This window comes from Narcine bancroftii, chromosome 1 (genome assembly GCF_036971445.1).
Source record: "Narcine bancroftii isolate sNarBan1 chromosome 1, sNarBan1.hap1, whole genome shotgun sequence".
Classification (NCBI taxonomy): Eukaryota; Metazoa; Chordata; class Chondrichthyes; order Torpediniformes; family Narcinidae; genus Narcine; species Narcine bancroftii.
The window spans coordinates 71,872,329-71,895,375 of NC_091469.1; the positions used below are offsets into that span (position 1 = coordinate 71,872,329).

General features: G+C 39.3%; 1 protein-coding gene across 3 annotated transcripts in view; it reads right to left on the minus strand.

Annotated features, from left to right (window-relative positions):
* The window catches only part of LOC138759464 (uncharacterized), a 48,009-nt gene that overhangs the window by 18,268 nt on the left and 6,694 nt on the right, over positions 1-23,047 (minus strand). The window contains exon 2 of one of the 3 annotated variants that reach the window (XM_069929931.1): positions 17,763-22,090. The exons of the other annotated variants lie outside the window; for them this stretch is intronic. Coding sequence (XP_069786032.1) covers positions 21,736-22,090 — 355 coding nt within the window. The 3' untranslated portion in view covers positions 17,763-21,735. Of the gene's footprint in view, positions 1-17,762; positions 22,091-23,047 lie in introns of those variants that run through there. 3 annotated transcript variants of the gene reach the window in all.

Sequence of the window (23,047 nt, forward strand, 5' to 3'; positions counted from 1 at the left end):
GATATTTAACCTAAAGCTGAAGCTGGATACTGGATCACAAAGCAACATTCTTCCACTCAGACTCTACCACCAGATGTTCCCAGAGAGCATAATAAAACGGTATCCAAAAGATGGTGCACTGTAAACACCAAATATCATTTTAACGGCCTATGGTGGACCCCTAATCAAGTAGCTAGGGAAAGTTAAGATCAATGGCTACCATAAGGGAAAGAACATCCTCTGTACATTCTACGTGTTATTCATGGATGGACCAGCAATTCTAGGTCTGGATAGCTACTAGGAGTTTCAGTTGATATCTATCAATTATGAGATCCAGATGAAGAAGATATCCAAAAGGATCAACAGACACATACAAGAAAATGAGGAAATGTTTTCCACAAAAGTACCTGCCAGGCCATGGCACACAGTGGGAGCAGACATGTTCATCGAGAATCAAGAGTGGTATTTAATAGTAGCCCGTTATTTCTCTGTTTCCATTTGTCAAAAGGGTGAAAGACCTGAGAGCATCAACTGTTACCTCAGAAATAAGAGCATTCCTTACAGAACAAGGAATACCCAAGCAATGGAACATAGCTCATGTCACACGATTTCAGAAAGTTGGCTGCAGAGCATGCGTTTGTTATCACTTCATCATCCCCATACTACCCCAAAGGTCACGGGTTCATTGAAAGACGTGCAAACTGTGAAACGGACACTAGCTAAGAGTCACAAAACAAAAGAAGACCATACATAGCTCTTCAATCATTATGAGCTACGCCTTTAAGGGCTGACATGAAGTCCACAGCAGAACTTCTAAATGGCAGGAGATATAAAACAATTCTGCCAAGCAAAATACACCAGAATCATAACATGGCTGATATGCAAGAAAAAGGAAACCAGCATCATAACAAATATACACAAATATTGTCAGAACTCTTCATGTGCATATTCAAGAGCCGATGTTGAAAACATGGACACCAGCAAAGGTCATCAGAGAAGCTGAAACACCCAGATCATATATCATCGAGGCAGACTCTGGCAATCAGCTGAGGAGGAATGGAATTCACATCTGGCCAACACAAGATGTGATCAAGCCGAAAGCTTTAATACAAGTAAAGCCTGGAACACTAATATCAAGTGAGGTATCAAGTGAAGAGACTACAACCACTAATATCGAAACATCAACACAGCAGTTGTCAGGTGAAGCACAACAAGCTACATCACCTACACATGTACCAGCAACATAGAGCCTAATGGTCACAGCCAAATCCACAAGATGGTGAAGGAACATACTGCCACCAGTGTGATATTGACAAGAACAATTTAAAAATACTTGTGTAAATAAATTAGTGTACAAGTTCAGTGACTTAAGTTGCACTGGAAAGTAAGTGATTAAAAAACACTAAAATTTTATTTATCTTAAAATGGAGGGATATTATATAGTCAGGATAATGTGAACTATTTTGTAACCGCGTAAGAATACACCCATCTCACGGTAGTAACTGTAGTGCACCACTGTGGAGCATGTGTGTGTGTGTGTGTGTGTATGTGTGTGTTTGGGTGAGCAATTTCCTGAGATAGTGGAAGGCATCAGTAAGTAAAATCTCTTTTGTTATTTGAATTTTGCATCTCTAAGTTATTTAAGAAGCCTTCCAAATAACACAGAGACATAATAGGGGTTTCTTTTTACTTTTTAACTATACCTCATATAACTGTTTTTATATACAATTTTTGAACTTATTTAATACAATTCATATTGTGATTTAAAATTAATAAATAAAATATTCAAAAAAAGAAAATGTTCCCAACCTTTGTCGTGTATCTTATTATGGCCTTTGCAATAGACCTTTTTAATTGAACCCTGAGCTGTGGTATTTACTATCACTAAAGTCTTTCAGCTCAGTTAAGAAGCATCAATTTTTCTTCATTTTTTTAATAATTACAATGATGCAGATCAGGAACTGTTTCTATATACAGTACATTGTAACCACTCGTCAATGACAGTGTACCCCCAGTCCTCCCATTAACAGATATTAATTCCTCATGGGGTGGGTGCATCAGGGGCATTTATTTAAAACCTACTAATATAGCCAACTTTCTGTCCTGACTCCTTCTGGCTATCCTTTCAGAGACACAACACAAACATATGTGGCACCAATTTAAAGGGAACGCGAGCAGGAACGTCATCCTGGTGTCAGATGACAGCCCAGAAAAATGGGGCGCTCCCATGAGAATATGGGTACCCCTAAATGTATGCCTGTCGGCCTGCTGCCTGTCTTACCACAGGATAGCACAGCGATAGGCACTGGGCAGGAGATAAAATAGCCAACAGAGGGCTTTGGCATCTTATGGATGACCTTGCACTGCCTGCTCACAGATGTTGGTGATAAAGGTGCACAGATATGCCAGGTAACCTGGATGTGAGTAAGTAAACAGACAATTTTCTTTCTCTTCCCTCCCCTCTCCCACTCATGGTGAGCAGTTCCCTTAGAATCCTGCTCCATCAGGAGCACAATGACCCTGTTTGGTCTGGAGCAGGGGTGAAGCTCATGAGGCATTTTCCTTGAAGTTAATAATATGCCTTGTCCATCATAAGGAAGGCACTTTATATATATCAATCACTTAGTTGCATTATTTTAGATGTTTTTACAGTTATAACATGTTACTTAGATTTTACAGTTTGGAGTTATTCATTGTGTTTGTAATGATTTGTGAGTGATGTGACTTCTGAGGGGTGGAATGTTATATGTGGATTGTGGAGGAACACCTGGCCTCCTTATCTAGAACAATGTTGATTGCAGAGGGTCACATGACCTCCCTATCTGAAACTTATTTGGAAGTCATATCATCTGCCCATCAAGGTTAGTCATCAGCCACCCATAAGTGCACACCTTACCATTGGCTCATTGAAATGATTCAGTATCACCATTAGCAGACACTCAACTCAGAAGAGTATAAACATCAATACATACCACATTTCATTCTCTCTGCCACTTGGTCCAATTCCCGGACATCACTCGACCCCAGGTCGCTACTGTAGACATTGCTGGAGGAGTCACAGGTAAGGTGTGCACTACACATAGTTGAGCCGTAGCATTGTAATAGGTCAGTGCTTGCAGAGTGCCGCACCTACATTGGTACAGGGAATCGGGAATGTGTTTGAAAGTCCCTGTCTGCGAAGTGTGTACGTGTGCGGGAGAGTGTGGGAGGGCAGCACCAATGGTATCAAAGTTCCTTGTGCCTGATGTGCCTGCTTGCACCATTATAGTTTTTGACCTATACTATGTAGAAGATAGGCGACTACTGGGATCAGAGTCCAACTTGGGTCCGACTTGAATGTCTATATAGTTATTTAGTAATGGAGTAATTAAGTATTGTTTGTTTGATGTTTTCCCCTGTTCGTCTCCCGTGTGTTCAATAACGTTACTTTTGATTGTAATACGTGTCCAGACTCTTCCCTCTGTGAACCCACTGAACCCAACACTGTCCCAACATTTTTTCAAAAATATATTACTTTACACATTGCTTCAATAAATTTAGTCTTCCACATGTCAACCAGTCTATGGTTTTATAATCTGTTGCAACTTTCCTCACTGTTTATTACAATTACAAATAGAAGAAAGACATTTGTTAAAATTTTATCAATTTCTTTAAATATATTTATTCTTCATATTTGACATTTCTATAGAGCGTTCCATTATTTAGGAAGTGGAGGAGTGAGAGAGAATGTGTTTATCAATTTGCCATTGGTTTCAGCAGTAAAAAAAAATCGATTTTTTTTTTCAGGTTTATTGCCACATTATATCTGGTACAGTCAGAAGTGTCCTTCCATGAGTGGACTCACAAGTCAAATATACAGCTGTACATAGTAGCAGGGCAAAAGTACAGTTACTGAGCAAAAGGTTACAATGAGAAACATCAATTAGTACAGAGCAATATCAGTGTAAGAGCACTGTGTGGTTCATTCAGTGTCTTGATGGCTATGGGAAAGAAATTAGCTATGGTTCCGTCTCCTGCCTGGGAGCCTGAGGCCCCTGCTCCTGCCAGGAGCCCAAGGTGTCTTCTTCAATGTGGATGGCCACCAGTCTCTGACACCTCCCGACCGCAACTGCCAGTCCCTAACTACGGTTCTGCTCCTGCTGGGGAGCCCGAGTTCCCCGCTCCTGCCCAGGAGCCCGAGGTGACTTCTTCAATGCGAACAGCACTGTACCTGATGTTGAGAATGGAGTCACCGACACCTGATGTTGGGAATGGAGTGCAGCCGATGCCAAAAACTTGGACCCAACTCTGTTTGGCACATTCCCAGCCAGAAAAGCAAAGGATTGTTTTTTGAACTTTTTCTTTACTTGCTAGCTTAATTTACAGATTTGTTACTTGGCGATTGAGGTCTTATAACATAGTTTGGGTTATTGCTGAGAGGTCCGGACACCATTCTCCGGTACAGTCCTTGTGGCTACTTTGACACATTGAGCAGGAAATCTTGCTGATACACATTTCTGATTTATATATATAAAATTAGTTTTTATTGTCTATTTATTTTATATTCTGTTCACTGAAACATAATGATAATATAATTATAATAATTTATTTTTTGTTGAAATCACAAGACAATGGACCATTGTAATACTTGTTTCTACATGGATGAATTGACTTGGGTTTTCTTGACTCACATGCTCTGGTTTTTTTTAAATACCCTATTGACTATATTACTCGTCATTAGCATTGTAGTCTTGTAACATTTTAAAATATTTTAGCTTAGCCTTAGTTTTATTTTCAAGTATGTAATGAAAACCTGGGTTGTAGTAATGCTAGTCTGAGTATCCCAGTTGTGTCATTTCCTGTCCAACAGCACCAACTAGTCCAGAGACGGCCAGTGCATACTCAATACCCATAGCCATTGGAGTGGTGCCAATGAACTGATAGCTGTGCACTTACTGTGTAAATTTGCCACATTTCTAGTAAGCACAATGGTGGCCGCTAATGCTAAGAACAAGTGCCGATAATATTCACAAGAGTATTTGAAATTTGGATTTGTACCTTCATTTACTAATGAAGCAATGCCTACCTGCCTGTTATGTGAAAAGAATTTCAGTAATGATGCCATGAAACCGGCAAAGATGAAAGACCACCTCAAAAAGATTCACTCTGATTAAGAAAAACAAAGATCTTGATTTTTTTAAGATGCTGAAAGAAAAAAAATCAGAAATCGACCAAATTTAAAGACACTTTTTAAAGCATCTGCCAGTGCTGATAATGAAGGAGGAGTGAAGACATGATACAGTGTCTCCCTTAATATAACAAAAAAAATCATATACCATTGGTGAGATCATAATACCAGCCATTAAAGATGTGATTGAAAATGTTATGAAGAAAGACTCTCAACCTGTTCTAAAATGCATGCCAGGACGTGCAAATACAGTGTAACGACGTATTGATGAGATGACCAATGACGTGGAGAAAACTTTGGCATCTGAGCTTCAACATTGGAAGCTTTCCATACAACGATGCACCAACCTTTGGTAGTTCAAATATTCTCATGGCCTATGTGAGGTATTATAGTCCAAGCCTAAAGGGCATCGTTGATGATTTTTTGCTTGCCAAGTACCTTAAAAGTGATGCGAAAGGTGAGACGATTTTTCAATATTTGGAGGATTATTTGAAGAAACACAATATTTTCCTTGGGAATATTACTGCAATGGCTACCAATGGTGTACAAGCAATGATTGGTGCTGCAGAGGATTTGTGGCCTTACTCAAGGAAAAGGATCCCAATGTACGTACTGTTCACTGTGTATTACACAAACACCATCTTGTAGCCAAGAAACTCAGTGGTGAACTGCATGATGCCTTAAAAGTTTGAATCAGGTCAGTCAATAAAATTAAAGCACATCCTCTCAATTTGCAACTGTTTGCAATGCTTTTTGAAAAAAATGATGAAACCTTGAATCAATTACTTTTACAGAGTTTCACACTGGTGGTTGTCAAGAGGTGATAGCTTGCAAAGACTTCTTGACTTGTATGACTCAACTGTGGAGTTCTTAAGGATGTGGACCCATCACTATGAGACTAATTTAAAATGTGTAAGAACCATCTGTTCTATTTGTTAGACCTATATTCAAAAGTTAATGAAGTACAGAAACCTCTGCAAGGTAAGGATGTTACAATTATTCAAGGCTGAACAATCCTAATGCATTTCAAATCAAAATAAGCCTATTTAAATCTTCACTGGCACATAGAGATTTTAGTATTTTTCAAACTTACAGCAATTGGAAGAAGATTAAAACATTTCAGACTGTGTTCTGGAGTTAAACATAAATCACCTTGAAAAATTAAGAGAAAACTTTAAAGTACGTTTCGTGGGCTTGGAGAAAATGGATTGTTACATCATTTGATTTGGAAATGGAAAATGCAGACATTAAATCTCACTTAGAAGAGGAACTCGTTGATGTGTGTGTGGATCTCGCAGCTAAGTCATTGTTCAGGTCTCAGTGACTATTGAAGCAATGTAAATACTACTACTAAATACCGCAAGCTTTGTGCAGCGGTTAAAACCTGGGGGTCTATCAGGGTTCAAGGATTCCATGAAGCGGTCAATGGTTTAATTTAGTGGTTCTCAACCTTTTTCTTTCCTCTCACATACCACTTTAAGTAATCCCTAGACCATTGGTACTCTGTGATTAGTAAGGGATTGCTAATCAGGTGGTATTTGAGTGGGAAGGGAAGGTTGAGAACTGCTGCTCTAGACCCAATTATTACTGAAATATTTTGCTTGATAAAAATTGTCATTGGCCCATTTCATTTGGAGTTATGAAACCATGCACATAACGAGTCAATTAGGAACGATTAAAACAGTGGTTTTCAAACTTTTTCTTTCCACCCACATACCACCTTAAGTAATCCCTTACTAATCACAGAGCACCCATGACATGGGGATTACTTAAAGTGGCATGTGAGTGGAAAGAAAAAGGTTGAGAACTACTGGTCTAAAAGGTTTGGGGACCCCTGGTTTAGAGTCTCCCTCATGACGATGGAAAATGTCATTAAACACTTGCAATAACTCCTATGGTCCTACCACTAAATATTTTTCTACTGAAACTTCAATTTGGGAAGCTGGATTAATAGTAATGTTATAATAAAACAATAAAAATATATTATAAATCTGTCTAATACACCTTAAAATAACAGCACAGCAAACAAACCTAACAGTTGTCATTTGCAATAGCTAATGAACAGAAAACAATCAGACAGGGTCCCAGGGTACGTTCTGTTTAAACTGCCTCATCAGTATAATATTATACATAAGTAAATCAGTAAATCAATTTCAAGTAAATGGTAAAATTATACTTGACACCATGTTTGTTCCTGTAAAAGAACCAATGCCTAAGTGATGTCACCAGCTGAGAATGTTTGATGCATATTATGGTAGTTAATTGACAGTATTTTGCCATTGAAAATAATCGGTTAAATTTTAAATAATCCTCAACATTCATTGGAGCGCCTTCATCCCTAACAGTACTCGAGATGGCAGAGGCCAACAGCATCGAGTCCACGCTGCTGAAGATCCAGCTGCGCTGGGTAGGTCACGTCTCCAGAATGGAGGACCATCGCCTTCCCAAGATCGTGTTATATGGCGAGCTTTCCACTGGCCACCGTGACAGAGGTGCACCAAAGAAGAGGTACAAGGACTGCCTAAAGAAATCTCTTGGTGCCTGCCACATTGACCACCGCCAGTGGGCTGATATCGCCTCAAACCGTACATCTTGGCACCTCACAGTTCGGCGGGCAGCAACCTCCTTTGAAGAAGACCACAGAGCCCACCTCACTGACAAAAGACAAAGGAGGAAAAACCCAACACCCAACCCCAACCAACCAATTTTCCCCTGCAACCGCTGCAACCGTGTCTGCCTGTCCCGCACCAGACTCGTCAGCCACAAACGAGCCTGCAGCTGATGTGGACAATTACCCCCTCCATAACTCTTCGTCTGCGAAGCCAAGCCAAAGAACGAAGACTATGTGATTAACAGCATCACGCCACTGGTCAGTGGGATGGTTGGTAAAGTACTATTGGGACAACAAGTTCTCAGCGGTAAGTGCCAGACTTGGGATAGTCTTATATGCGAATACAGCACAAAACTTACATTTTAAGTGGAAATTTGGGGGGGAGGTTACCTTATACACCCAGTCACCTTATACACCCAGTCACCTTATACTCCGACATATACAGTATGAGCAAAAACAAAAGTAAACGGCTAGAACAGCATTTGTGTTATACATTATGAATTAGTTGGGAGAAACGAAAGCAAGAATAACAATAAAGAAAATGTCTTCTGATGGGCAGGATGTGATAAATGTTGCAGCCAGAGAACTTTATTGGATTTTTACCTTTTTACTCTATTAGTTGCTTGGTTGAGAGTACTAAGATTGACAAATGCAAGCTTTTGGATGAAATGAAAGCAGAAGGCACAATATGTTGTTTAGTTAGGGGCAAGAATTTATAAAGAAAAATACACATTAAAAACATACTAATTTGTGGGCGATTTAGCTGCATTTGGTAAAGAGCAACATCAACTACTTCAGTAAAGAAAAAGACAAATAAGATAAATCTTAATGATAAGAAAATAGGAATTAAATACAAAGGAATTTAGGTTCCATTGTACACAAGTCAGTATAAACCAGTGCACATACAAAAGTCATATAGTATTGGCGTTTGTCTCAAAAGATTAGGATAAATAAAAGCAATGGTATAATTTCTAACCTGAGAACCAATTTGGAGCATTAAGTTTCAAGCACTGGTTCTGGGGGAATGTATATTGGTTTTGGATAAGACAGAGACCAAGTTCAGCAAAATTATTTCAAGTATTATGGGACTAAACCTGGTGAAAATGTAAATGGAGTACTCTGAACTATTTGCATCTCTATTTAACAAAGGATATAAATGCATTGGAAGTAACTCAGAAAGGTGTTCTCAACTAATAACTGGAATACATACATGGGTAACAGGTCTGTGCTGCCCAATTTACACCACCGGTAAATTTTGAATGGTGGGAGGAAACCAGTGCCCTCAGAGAAAACCCACGTAGACATGGGGAGAAATTCCTTACAGGACAGCGCAGGTTTTTAACCCTGGTCCGGTCCAAATCTCTGGCGCTGTAAAGTGCGGTGTGCTAACCGCTATGCCATGGCTAGGTTTGGATTCACTAAAATTCAAAAGAGTAAATTGTTTGATTGAATTGGAAAACATATGACCCTGAAGGGTCTTAACGTGAAACTGATGTTTTGTCCATTGGAGAATTTAGAAGTTGTGTTCAAATTTAAAAATAAAGGGCTGTCCAAAACTGGGAGAAGGCAAAATATTTTCTTTTTAAGGTTGAGATTCTTTGGAATTCTCTTCATTAAAAGGCAGAGGAAGCAGAGTCCTTGAATATTTTTAAGACAAAATTAAACACATTGTTGAAAAAAAGATTACCAGGAGTGGGCAGGAGTGTGTATTGAGGTTACAATTAAATGAACCATAAGCAGCCATTGTTCCAAATGATGTTGTCAAGATTTTGATGAATCAGATAGTCTCCTTCTGTGCCATAACAATGCTATGATTGCTTGACTCTGTGGTGGAGTTGTATGCCAAATTTAATGTTACCATCTCAAATAAAAACCTCTAGCAGGCTGATTGCTAATATGAAAGCACCTGGGAAATGTAATATAAAGGCATTTATCAGAACAGATTTATTATTTCAGATTTATTTCAAATTTATTATCAGAGTACTGTGACAGAGTATTTAGAGATGGCTTGGGAGGAATTGCTAGAGCAGGTTGCACACAAACATTTTAAATCACAGAATTTTTGCAGGACTTTTGCAGAATGCTTTTTGCAGAGGAACAAAAAAGTAGCAATATTCAGCAGCTTTCCTGGGAGAGCATGTGATCTTTGCAGACAGGCCAGACCAGTTTTGCTCTTAGAGAGGGAGGGTGTGAAACAGAGAGAGAAGCAGACACAGAGATCAGTTCCAGAGGGACAAGCTGGCAAACTTTGGAAGGCTGCCCAGTCAAAGGAGAAGGCTGGCAGTTTGAAAGGTGACCTGAAAGAAAGAGGATCATTTGGAGAACCCTAAAGGGGGCAAGTTTCGTCAGCAAGACTGATTGAGAAGGAATCAGTTGCGGATATCCTAGGAAAAGGAATCTCTCTGAAAACTAGCAAGAACCCTCCTGAGAGGTAACCATTTGTCTGTTAAACACCAAAGCCTGGTATATTTTGTTAATACTAACTTCTGTGCACAATACAAGAATTGCCTGCAACTAGTGTGATTGAACTGTAATTCAAAAAACTTTTCTAATCTTAAATATACATTATATACACCTGTGCTTAGTATTAGAGGGGGGATTAAGTAGGTTAAGTAATAAGTTAAAGTTTAATTCTGTTTTCTTGTTCAATTATAATTAAAAGCTACTTTTGTTTAAGTAACCCTGTGTTGTGGTGCATATCTATTTCTGCTGGTTTTTGGGGTCCTCTGGACTCCGTAACAGTACATACATGACATCACATACAACCCTGAGATTCCTTCTACCTGTGGGTATGGCAGAAATACCACTAGATGATTGTGCAAAAAACAGGCATTTATCAGAACATCCCTTTTCCAATGGCTAGGTCCTGGCACTTCGTGATATGATATAGTATTGAATGTTGAAGCAAGCTCAAAGGGCAGACTTACACCTCCTCCTAATTTGCATGTTCAAATTTAAAGTTGTGAGAAATTATTTCATAAATATAATTTGTTTCCTCACATACAGAAGGTTGATAGTCAATTTAACAACATTTTTTTTGATGGGGATAAAAAATTATTTAGGCTTTTGTTGTAACAAGATTAGAGTTAGACTATCCATGAGTAAAATTAGAGAGCATTTCTACATCCAAATGGAGTGGAAATACAAAATTTTGTTCACAGAAACTGGGTGAAATTGAAGATCCATAATCCAGTTAACATATTATCTTAATCTCACAAAGCTAAGCATACATTTGGCAGCAAGAATGACCATCTACCAGTGCTAATTTCTGTTTATACTCATGTTATAGTTGAGTTTATTAGACCAATTTGTGGGGTCAAATTTGAGGGGGGGTTGACATTTATACAGATCATACTTTTGACCACAGTATGCACACAGTATCAAGGTGTCAGGAAGTCAGATGGCTGGGAATGAATGATAAGTCTGAGTTCGAGGCATCAGGAGCTTGGATGGGTGGTTGGTCAGTGCCAAAAATAGGGGGTCACCTTTCACATGGGTCAATGGAAAATACGAGATTTTTCTGCCAAAAAGTGGGGGGATATGTTGTATTGGGAAGGCTGTCACTATCATGTGACAGCACTGCCTCCTACCTAGTTGGACCACACACCAGCTGCCATTCAATGTTTTGTTCTTCCCCACCCATTAGTGCACACCTTACTGTTAGTTCCATGTAAATTATCTGGACTAGGCTCTCCAGCCTGCCTGTACTTGGCTTGGGCCTTTGGCTGTTGTAATTGGATTAACCCTCCTGGCACTGAGCCATTGTTTCCCAGCTAATGACCTGGGCTGGACCCTCCAGCACTATAAAAGTGCCATGTGTCCTTTGTTCTCTTTCTTTTTGCTAGCTTGGGACCACCCTGGTTCTCTCCAGGCTTAGAAATGTGGAAGGGTGCTGGAGAAACTGTTGGTAAGATGTGCACTGTTAAAAGGATTGGGAGCGTTAGATTAGTGTCCCTTGTAGCATTGAGCTGTGCCTGCACTGAGTCAAGGCGTGGTGGGGCATCATAGTAATTTTTCCCTGATCTTTGTATGTACCAGTTCATTGTATGTTTGTATGTTTGTGTATGCTGCATCAGTTATCATTTCCCACACTTGTCTTCTGTAAATAAAATCCTTCCCTACAAAACGTGTGTTCAGAATCCTTGCCTTTGAGATCTAACAAACCTACTTCCTCACTCACAACAAGTGTTGACCATTACACGAGTATATGTGGTAAGTAACTTATCAGGTACTTACAGTTTAATTGCAGATTGATTTGCATTGGTTTTTGCCAGGTCGCCACAAGTTTTGAGCTTTCTGGAGTACTTTAACTATGCTAAGGTCCACAATCTGTGATATTCCAGATGTTGATAAACTTTAGGGCAAACTAATTGCTCCTAGTTATGGGTGAATTATCAATAATACAATTTGTTTGACAGAATGATCAGAAGTTATAAAACTTAGGACATGTCCCTGTAAGAGTAAGAAAGAGGAAGGAAAAAGCTTTCAACAAGAGGTCATTCTGACCCAGTTGCTCATTGAGAAATTTGCCTACCAGAAGCCAATAAGCCAATGGCTGTAACCAAGATGAAAACTGACTTCTCAATGGTTGTTCAGGCCACTGTGTTCACTTTTAGGAATGTATTAGGGCTATTCACAACATTTTCCCAACAAAACATACTTTATGAATAATATATACAATAAATAGAATAGAGAGATCTCTTTTTCTTTGTTCATTGTTCTGCCAATTCAAAACATTCTCTTACAGTGCATCAAGACCACACATTTCCTCTTTCACAAAGGGTTTTGCACAAATTCTGGCTTGGTATTCATTGTTGCATTTAAAATTTTACTGTATGACCTGTTCCCTGAAGAATATCACAGGATGTATCTTCCACTCAACATTTGTAAAACAAAGTTATCTCCCAATGGCAACCCAACTCAATTCCCCTCTCCTTTCCCATGTTGACATGTTTGTCCATGGTCTCATGCACTGCGCAACTGAGATCACCTGCAAGTTGGAGGAACAACACGTCATATTCCATCTGGGCACCCATCATCAAATCGACATTAACATCAACTTCTCTGGTTTACGTTCGCTCCCTCCCCCACCCCACATCTCTCTCATTCTTTGTCTCATTTCCTCCAGCTCCCTATCCCTTGTCTCTCTCTTTCACTATCCCCCTGTCACCTTTCCTCCAGCTCTGCAATCACAGAGCTACTCCCTCCCTTCCCTGATCAATTCTCAACTATTCTCTCCTGCCCTCCTATCCATGTCCACCTATGTCCTCTTGCCTGCTGGCCTATTACTCCCACTGCTCGTTCTTCCATCCTCCCCCACCCACCTTTTTATTCAGGTGCCTGCCTGCTTTTTGCTCATACCTTTACAAAGGGCTCAGGCCCGAATCCTCCTATGGATTCTGTGGGGCCTGCTGCATTTCTTCAGCACTTTTGTGTATTTACTACTATCACAGCATCTTCTATGAAATGTTTTTTTTTAATGTAGTCAGTAGGAGAGAAGTATGGAAGAAACCAACTAATCTTCACTGCTTCACAGGGAAGGGGTCCCATAAACTTTGAGGAGGGCTATAGCAAAATGGTTAGTCTAAAGAACCAGTAGTGAAACGTATTTGCTTGCAAACTATTTAGTTGGAAAAAAGCCCAGCCCTCAACAACGATTGGATAAGAGAGAATAATGTTTCAATGTTTACAGTACAAGCTCACACCGAGAACTCTATGCACACTTCCTTGTTTCACTCCTTTGGTACTCCACCAACCTGCCCCACAGCAAGAACTAGGACACTTCCCATTGATTGAGAGTCATCTCTTAATAAAGGGATACATCGGTCATGAAATTCTCCGCGTCGGTCATGAAATTCTCCGCGTCGGTCATGAAATTCTCCGCGTCGGTCATGAAATTCTCCGCGTCGGTCATGAAATTCTCCGCGTCGGTCATGAAATTCTCCGCGTCGGTCATGAAATTCTCCGCGTCGGTCATGAAATTCTCCGCGTCGGTCATGAAATTCTCAGCATCAGTGCACCAGCACAACCTTCGGTCAATTGAGGAAAATGTGCTTTCAAACATCAAAACCTCAGACTTGGCACAATACCTATGCTTTGTCATGCATGTCCTCTTTGCTTCTGATGCCTGAACTATCTACAGTAACACCTCCAGGATCAGGAAAAGTACACCAACACTATCTTTGAAAAATCTTCCAAATTCATTGAAATGATAAATAGATCAACGTCATTGTCTCTCCCAAGATATATAGAGCATTGAAACTAGACTGAAAGGACATTGTCTTATATTCTTGGAGAGCATACAGCCCAATAGTATGAACATTGAATTTTCCAGTTTCAGGTCACTCACATCACCAAGGTTCTTCTCCCATGCACACTCACCAGATGACCTGTTTTTTTTTCTTCTTTCTCTGTTCACCTTCACCGTTCCCTCTTTCCACCTAGTTCCATCAGCCAATGATCCACTCCACATCTGATTCCACCAATCAACTACCAGCTTCTGTTTATCTCTCCCCCGCCCCCACACCTGTACAGCTATATACTGGAAATCTTTCCTCATCTTTTTTAGAGACCCAACGAGAAGTACCGTGTTTCAACTTTCCCCTCCATAAATATTGCTTATCCCACAGTGTTCTGTTTTTTGTCCCAGATTCCAGCATCTGAAGTCTCTTTTATCTTCAGGGAATTGTTACCTTGTGTAAAGATCAGTATGATATGAACAAACAATCTACTGGAGGAATTCAGTTGGTCCAAATTTCTTGTCACCTTGTGTTCCACCATTTGCAGTCTCCTATGTGTCTCAGTATTAGAGTACATGACACATAATTATCATTGAGTCACCATGATTATTGTGTTGAATTATGCTCATGCAGACTCAGGACTCTACCTTAGGTTTGCCTCTTTTGGGATGCTTTTTTTGCAGCCATATACTGCCTATATTCTGGAGGCCTGGTGGCCATGGTTAGTGCACAAAGTGGGAATTCTATCAGCAATGTAGTTCTCAACCTTTTTCTTTCCACTCACAGACCACTTTTAAGTATTCCCTATGCCATAGGTGCTCTGTGATTAGTAAGGGATTGCTTAAGGTGGTATGTGGGTGGAAAGAAAAAGTTTGAAAACCACTGTTTTAATCGTACCTAATTGACTTGTTAAATGTACGGTTTCATAACTCCAAAGGGAATGGGCCAATGACAATTTTTCTCAAGCAAAATATTTCAGTAACAATTGGGTCTAGAGTAGTAATTCCCTTCCCACTCACATACCACCTTAAGCAATCCCTTACTAATCACAAAACACCGATGACATAGAGATTACTTACAGTGGTATGTGAGTGGAAAGAAAAAGGTTGAGAACCACTACCTTAAGCAGTGAATACTGAGGACCTGTCCTTGGGCCATCTTGATGGCCTCTGACAGCTCCAATTGTCAAAGGGATTTTCCATTGTTTTTGACATATCTCTAATGAGATATTTAGATTGTTGAAATACATTTTAAAAATGAAAAGGAATCAGAAAGTATTTAAAAGCACTCTAACTTCATAAATTAAGTAATTATAACATTAATATTAATTATAAAGGTGAAGGAACAAAGCCTCATGCTTTTAAAGTAAAATTTGGCAACACCAATTCAAATAAATGAGGCAATATTGAACATGGCTAACATAAAGCTGAACGTCTAGATATGAAATGTACCTTGCCTCTCAATTTTGTACAATCAAGAACCACAGGTGACCAATACACTGCTATCTGATTGCCAACCTATTCTGTACTTCAGTACTGGGATGTACAGATATGAAAATCTGGAATGTATTAACATGAACACTGGAACAAGCAGAAAGTTCACTATGGAACTGTTAACTGAAACTTAGCACAGGTTGCCTTATGATATATTTCTTCTTATATGCATTATTACAGAAAGAAGATATGTCAATATCTTTAAAAGAATAAACATAAAGATGGAAAAAAGAACTGAAATTAATGCAGAAGAAAGGAGTAATAAAAAATGATGGACATGAACATGGAATGATTTAACACAATGGGTAAAACATTTGGGTAGAATTATAAAATGAATTGGCCAGAAAATCTGAGATACTTCTCATATGAATGTATTGATTTATCTAGAATCATAACACAAACAGGCTTCATTGCATTACTATGTGCAACTCAAACAATTGACACTTTGCTTGAAGATAGTTAAACTGCAGGCCAATTAAAGTAATAAAGTGATCAAATTATATGACAATAAGCAGACTCAATGGCAAGGCCAGCACATTTGATTTTGTGGAGAAAATGCTCCCAGAATCTTAAAATACCTCGCAAGGTTTTTGCTGACTCAATACAAAGATTTTCTCATGTTTTCATTCCTCAGCAGCCACAACTAAATATTTTATAATTAATTTTCAAATAAATTATATAACATTAACAGAAGAACTATAGCAATGATTACAATTTACATTCACTATTGTAATCTCGCTTATCGAAGTTATCTGCAAACCAAATAAATTTAAAATATTTATAGTTATCCCAACAGAGTATTGCAGAACACTGTTTAATTTTAAAAATAAACAATTGTGATATTACAGACATATTAAAATTAAATGCTTCACAGCAAGTATTTACATTTCCAACCTACTTTTAATAAAGGTAAATACATCAGGGAAAGTACAGATTTTAACCTCTAAGAAGTATGGTATGGACTTATTCATAATCATTCATGATAGAGACAACCAAAAGCCAAGGAGAGATGGTGCTATTATTTAATGGCTTAATTATTCATTAAGCAAGTTGAGGCTCATGTTGCACATATCGTTTTTGGTTAATAAATTATTGCTTTTGATTTTTAGTCATAAAATCATGGCATTTCATTTTAAGTCATCAATAGAAATAGCATTTGCATGCATACTTAAATGGGCTACAAAGCAAAACCGGGCAGAATAGGAAGCAACAGCACATTCCTCCCCAATATGCTCAATGCATTCTACCCTCGCTCCAAATAGGAGACCTGTGAGTTGGTGACATGCATGACTTCAATCTTAGGCTCAGTTGTACCAAGTCACCATCACAGACATTGGATCAGCTTTCCTGAGAGTGAACATAAGGAAAAAACTGGTCCCGACATTGTCCCGAGATATGCCTTGTGAAGCTGCACAAAGCAGCTGGTGGGAGTGAAATCTTTAACCTCTTCCTGTCTAGGCAGAAGTACTCAAATGCTTTAAGGTGGCAAAGAAAGAAAAAATAATAACAGATCTCTATTTTTTTTAAACTTTATTTATTCGTTCAACATTCAGATAAGTAACATATATAACAATAAACAAAGCATGAACATTATATTTTATATATATATATATATATATATAAAAAAGAAAACCCCCCCCTTTCAGCCAACTCTCCTAAGGAGAGCCATAAAGAGAAGAGAAAAAAAATAAAGAAAAGTAAAGCATACATATTAAAATCTAGTCAATGTAAATCAAAATGTAAATAAAAAATGTTAATTAAAAAAAACTATAGTTAACACGTGAAACATATGTAATTTTTTACATTATTAAGCAATATTTCATCTAATTATGCCATCTATTAATATCAATCATATTCGTATCTTTCCACGTACTAGCAATACATTTTTTCGCTACAGATAGCGCTAAATACATAAAAGCAAATTGAAATTTATCTAGTCCCAGACCTTTCAGAGGTTGCAAACTACCCAATAAAATACCGTCAGATCTGAAAATATATTAATCTTATACAGGTATTCCAGAAACAATTGTATTTTCTTCCAAAAAGATTGTTTATATATATATATGTGTGTGTGTGTGTGTGTGTATATATATATATATATATATATATCTATATATGTGTGTGTGTGTGTATATATATATATATATGTATATATATATATGTGTATATATATGTATATATGTATATATGTATATATATGTATATATATATATATATGTATGTATATATATATATGTATATATGTGTGTATATATATATATATATATGTGTGTATATATATGTGTGTGTGTGTGTATATATGTATATATATATATCTTTCTTTGGCTTGGCTTCGCGGACGAAGATTTATGGAGGGGGTAAATGTCCACGTCAGCTGCAGGCTCGTTTGTGGCTGACAAGTCCGATGCGGGACAGGCAGACACGGTTGTAGCGGTTGCAGGGGAAAATTGGTTGGTTGGGGTTGGGTGTTGGGTTTTTCCTCCTTTGCCTTTTATCAGTGAGGTGGGCTCTGCAGTCTTCTTCAAAGGAGGTTGCTGCCCGCCAAACTGTGAGGCGCCAAGATCCACGGTTTGAGGCGATATCAGCCCACTGGTGGTGGTCAATGTGGCAGGCACCAAGAGATTTCTTTAGGCAGTCCTTGTACCTTTTCTTTGGTGCACCTCTGTCACGGTAGCCAGTGGAGAGCTCACCATATAACACGATCTTGGGAAGGTGATGGACCTCCATTCTGGAGACGTGACCCACCCAGCGCAGCTGGATCTTCAGCAGCGTGGACTCGATGCTGTCGACCTCTGCCATCTCGAGTACTTCGACGTTAGGGATGAAAGCGCTCCAATGAATGTTGAGGATGGAGCGGAGACAACGCTGGTGGAAGCGTTCTAGGAGCCGTAGGTGATGCCGGTAGAGGACCCATGATTCGGAGCCGAACAGGAGTGTGGGTATGACAACGGTTCTGTATACGCTTATCTTTGTGAGGTTTTTCAGTTGGTTGTCTTTCCAGACTCTTTTGTGTAGTCTTCCAAAGGCGCTATTTGCCTTGGCGAGTCTGTTGTCTATCTCGTTGTCGATCCTTGCATCTGATGAAATGGTGCAGCCGAGATAGGTAAACTGGTTGACTGTTTTGAGTTTTGTGTGCCCGATGGAGATGTGGGGGGGCTGGTAGTCATGGTGGGGAGCTGGCTGATGGAGGACTTCAGTTTTCTAAGCCGCATGAAACCGCATGAAAAAAAAATTCCAACAGCATTACCACACAAATCTGATTCCTAAAGACCATATTTTTTCAATTTTTCAGGTGTTAAATATAATTGATGTAAAAAATTATAATTAATCATTGCATAATGTGCATTTATCAGTCTAGTTACACTATCATAACAAATATCTGACCAATCATCCTCGGAAAAAATAAAACCAATATCGACTTCCCATTTACCTTTAGATTTATCCCAACCCTTTTAATCCATACGATCCTGTAATATTTGATACATAACTAAAATATAACCCGTCTCTAGTACCCTCATAAGAAAAGTCTCAAATTTAGTCATTTCAGGTAAAATCATACCTCTACCAAACACATATTTTACCAAAGATCGAACTTGATAAAAATACGCTTTCACTTAATTGGACTGTTTAAACCCCGAACATTAAAAGTAGCAAACTTCAACTTTGACATATCCACTAATATTACTAAAAACTAATAATATCAATATATAAAGACTCAGATCAACGTAAATAGGCCCTCCAATAGGAGAAAAAGAAACCACAAATTAAAGTCTAAATAAAATGAAAATTAAAAAAAAAGATAAAAGGAAAAATAAATTAAAAAAAACCCAAAAAAACTACCAAAAGGTAGTAATCCCTAAACAAAAATTGGGTGTGGATCACCCACCAGTGGCTGATGACTAGTAGAACATAGAGCAAATCTCTCCCTCCCAAGCCAAAGAAAGAATAACAACAAGATATCATAATGACAAAAAGAAAGTAAAAATAAAAAAAGTTATTCAATTCATCCAAGAGATTCCAGACTCGGTGACCCCATTTCAAGGAAACTTGGACTCTTTCCATTCCCAATTCTGCCATTTCTTCCATTTCCAGAACAACCAGATTTTTCTTTAGGAGACAATGGTGGGCTACGTCTTTGTCCTCTTACATCTGGCAATGAATCAGCAAAGTTCATTGCTTCACGCTCATTCTCAAAAAACCAAGATTGAAAGTCTCCACAAAACACCTTCAACACTGCCGGATAGCGAAAAGTAGACTTATAACCTTTACGCCACAAAACTTCCTTAACTGGATTAAATCGATGTCGACGCTGAATATCCTCGACTCAAATCAGAATAGAAAATACTCTACTATTCTGAATCATTAACGGGGTTTGTCATTGTCTTGCATTTTGCACTGCTAGACGAAGTATCGTTTCTCTGTCCAAATAATTCAAACATCGAATTATCATGGGTCTCAGTGGTTGACCAGACAGAGGTCTTCTTCTTAAGGCTCTATGAGCTCTTTCCAATACCAGACCTCCAGAGAAAAATTCCTGCCCCAGTATTTGCGGAATCCATTCGGTAAAAAAACGAAGAGGATCTTGTTCTTCCATACCTTCTGGCAAACCAACAATCTTCACATTATTCCTTCTACTTTGATTCTCCAAATAATCTACTTTCCTCTCTAACTCCCTCTCACGTTCTCGCAATTCTTTAATGGATCTTTCCACCTCCAATACTTTTTCTGTATTAGAAGCCACTTGTTGTTGACATTTCAAAAAAACAGCCTGAATTTAAAAAAAATCTTCACAAGATGCTTCCACACGTATTTTAACTGTATTCAGGTCTAAACTGAACCTTTGAGTCATTTCATTTAGCATAGGCTGAATGATAAGGCTTAGCTGTTTACATTGTAATTCAGAAAAGCTCAGCCCTGCTTTCTCTTGTGTAGTGGCAGGACCAGGTAACTGCAGCTCCTGCTGCATCTCAACAACAGGCAGTTTAACAGTTTTACTGCGGGTCTGGACTCCCAGCGACGGCACCCCAACTTGCTCAGGGGGCCAACGCTGTTCTCCCCCCGCAACCCGTTTTTGTTTCAAAAACTCACAGAAAAGATCAAAATATTCAAATTGGAGTATTTTCTGGGGCATTTCAAGCAATGGAGTCGTCTTCTTGTGTGCCCCCTCCATTAAAGTCGGCAGGCTGCCAGGATCGGGATCCACATCGGGGGCACACGCACCTTCCTCCTGAGAACGGGTAATTCCAGCGATGTCCTTCTCCTGGTGAGTAGTAGTCATTTTTTCAGCTCCCACAGGCAATCTCTGTGGTTTAGGTTTAAAAGAAAGCAAACCTGAAGTTGTAGCAGGCTGTTTAGGCCCTAAATCTTCAACACTCCGAAAATGTAGTTTCTTCTGTACTTGAGGTTTAATCTTTTTACCATTAATGGCCATAACAATTCCTTGATACTTTAAACTAAGTTTTTAAAAAATTTAAACCTGAAAACAAAGAGTTAAAAACGGGTTCTTAAAAGTCTGGCCAGCGAGGTCGAGATTACACATCTAGACTCTACGCCATCTTGCCACGCCCCCATCGATGACTCCCATCTGGTGGCTCTGACATACACAATCACGAAGCTGATTGTTTTTCGGGAAATAAATTATTATCTTTTGAACAAATGAAGGACAAATATGGTATAACTCACAGTTCAATGTTTGCATACCACCAACTGAAAACCTACTTGAAGGAAAAATTGGGAAGCAGGTTGAGGTTACCAGAAGGAAGCAATTTTGAATGTGTGATTACAGACACAATGATAATTAAAAGATTTATAACAAACATGTACATTAAACTGCAAGAGAAAGAGAACGAGGAAACAAGCTGTAAACCCAAACAAAAATGGGAACAAGATCTAAACATAAAGATAAAGAATGAAACATGGGAAAAGCTATGCTCCGGAACTATGAGAAATACAATAAACACGAGGTTACGCATGATACAATATAATTGGTTACACAGGCTATACACAACGCCATGAGTACTGCATGGTACTTAAAGAGTAATTTAAGCAAGGACAATCAATCCATGTGAATTTAAAGTTTTCAATCACCAGTGTTAAAGAACAGATGGCATCAGCAGTAACATTAAGGGTTTGTGGTGGTGTGAGCAGTGGAAGAAACACAGCCACCATGTTAACGACTGATTTTATTCAAATTCAGCACACCCCTATAAGGGCAGCATGAGCTCAGTCACCTGGTGCATTGTGATGTCATAATCGCTGCCCAGGCTGCGTGCTGGAAGGGATGCTGGAGTCAGAGAGAAACTTCTGATGACGCCATTTCCCCATGGCTGCCTCCCCACGTGGTGATACAAGCGGGGCCAGTTCGCCATGAGAATGTGCGCCGCCACACAAGCCCCGCCCCCAGAACCGGCTATGTGTCTTGTCGCTTTGGCAGCCGGCCATCTGTATCGGCTGTGATAAGTCCAAATGGACCATCTTCAGGCGGTCCACCGTAAAAAGTTCCTCTCTCCCCACAATATCCAGGTTGAAAGTTCCGCCGGACTGGTGCAAGACTTTGTATGGCCCCTCGTACGGTCGCTGAAGCAGTACACCTTGTGGTCCCCTGTAATGGAGGATTAAAACCATGTACTCAGATGCTTTTTGCTTATGTGGAACTGACGACACTGGGTCCACACGCAGGTCACCTTACTTTCAGAACTAGCAGATGTAATTAAACTCAGCCATGGGGACTTATCTGAAGATACACTTTGAAATGGAATTCCACCATGAGGCCCAGGGAAAGCAGTTGTCAAATACGACACTCTGAAATTGATGTATTGGTCACAACCTGTCTTGCTCAAGAAGTTTTAATGAGTCCTTGTATCTACGAGATAAACCAGGATATCATAGCATCCTGCTCCATAATAATTAATCTTCTAAATTGTAGAATAGTATGCTCAGCTTTGATTTTGACTGACAAATGTTAGAGGGAGTGGGTGCATGATTAATTGTTTTTGGGGTATAAAAGTCTGTGGTCCTGCTGCAAGTTTAGACTCTCTGAGGGGTGGGAACACCCCTTGTCAAGAAGGAAGAACAGCCAGAGTCCGAGCAACGTCCCGGTCAGGGGAGGTGGAGAAGCTGCTACCAGCGCCCTGACAACCTACTACAAGTGTGCAGTTGTTGCCTCGCTTCGGCAGTTGGGACCAGTCCAAGCGTTGATAAGTATAGTTGGGAAGGGCTTGCATATTGTAGTGTGAAATCAGCTTTTGAATTAGTAATAAACATTTGTATAAACTGAACTGCTCTCGGTGTGTGTGTCTATTTTCTTTCGGTAGCTCAAACACTGTGACCAATCTAAAATGAACAAAATGAGAGGTATAAGTTTACCCAAGACAATTGGCGCTGCGAGCAGGGTTGGTCTCAAGATGTTTCGCCGAAAGAAAGAGGTGAGCCCTGAGCAGTTCTTGATTCCTGGATGGACTTCCAAAGACGATGGGTTTGGCATGTTGGCCAATACCCTGTCTTTGTTGGGACCACCCATTAGTTGGGATGAGAAGTTAGACTCATCAAGTGCACCTCT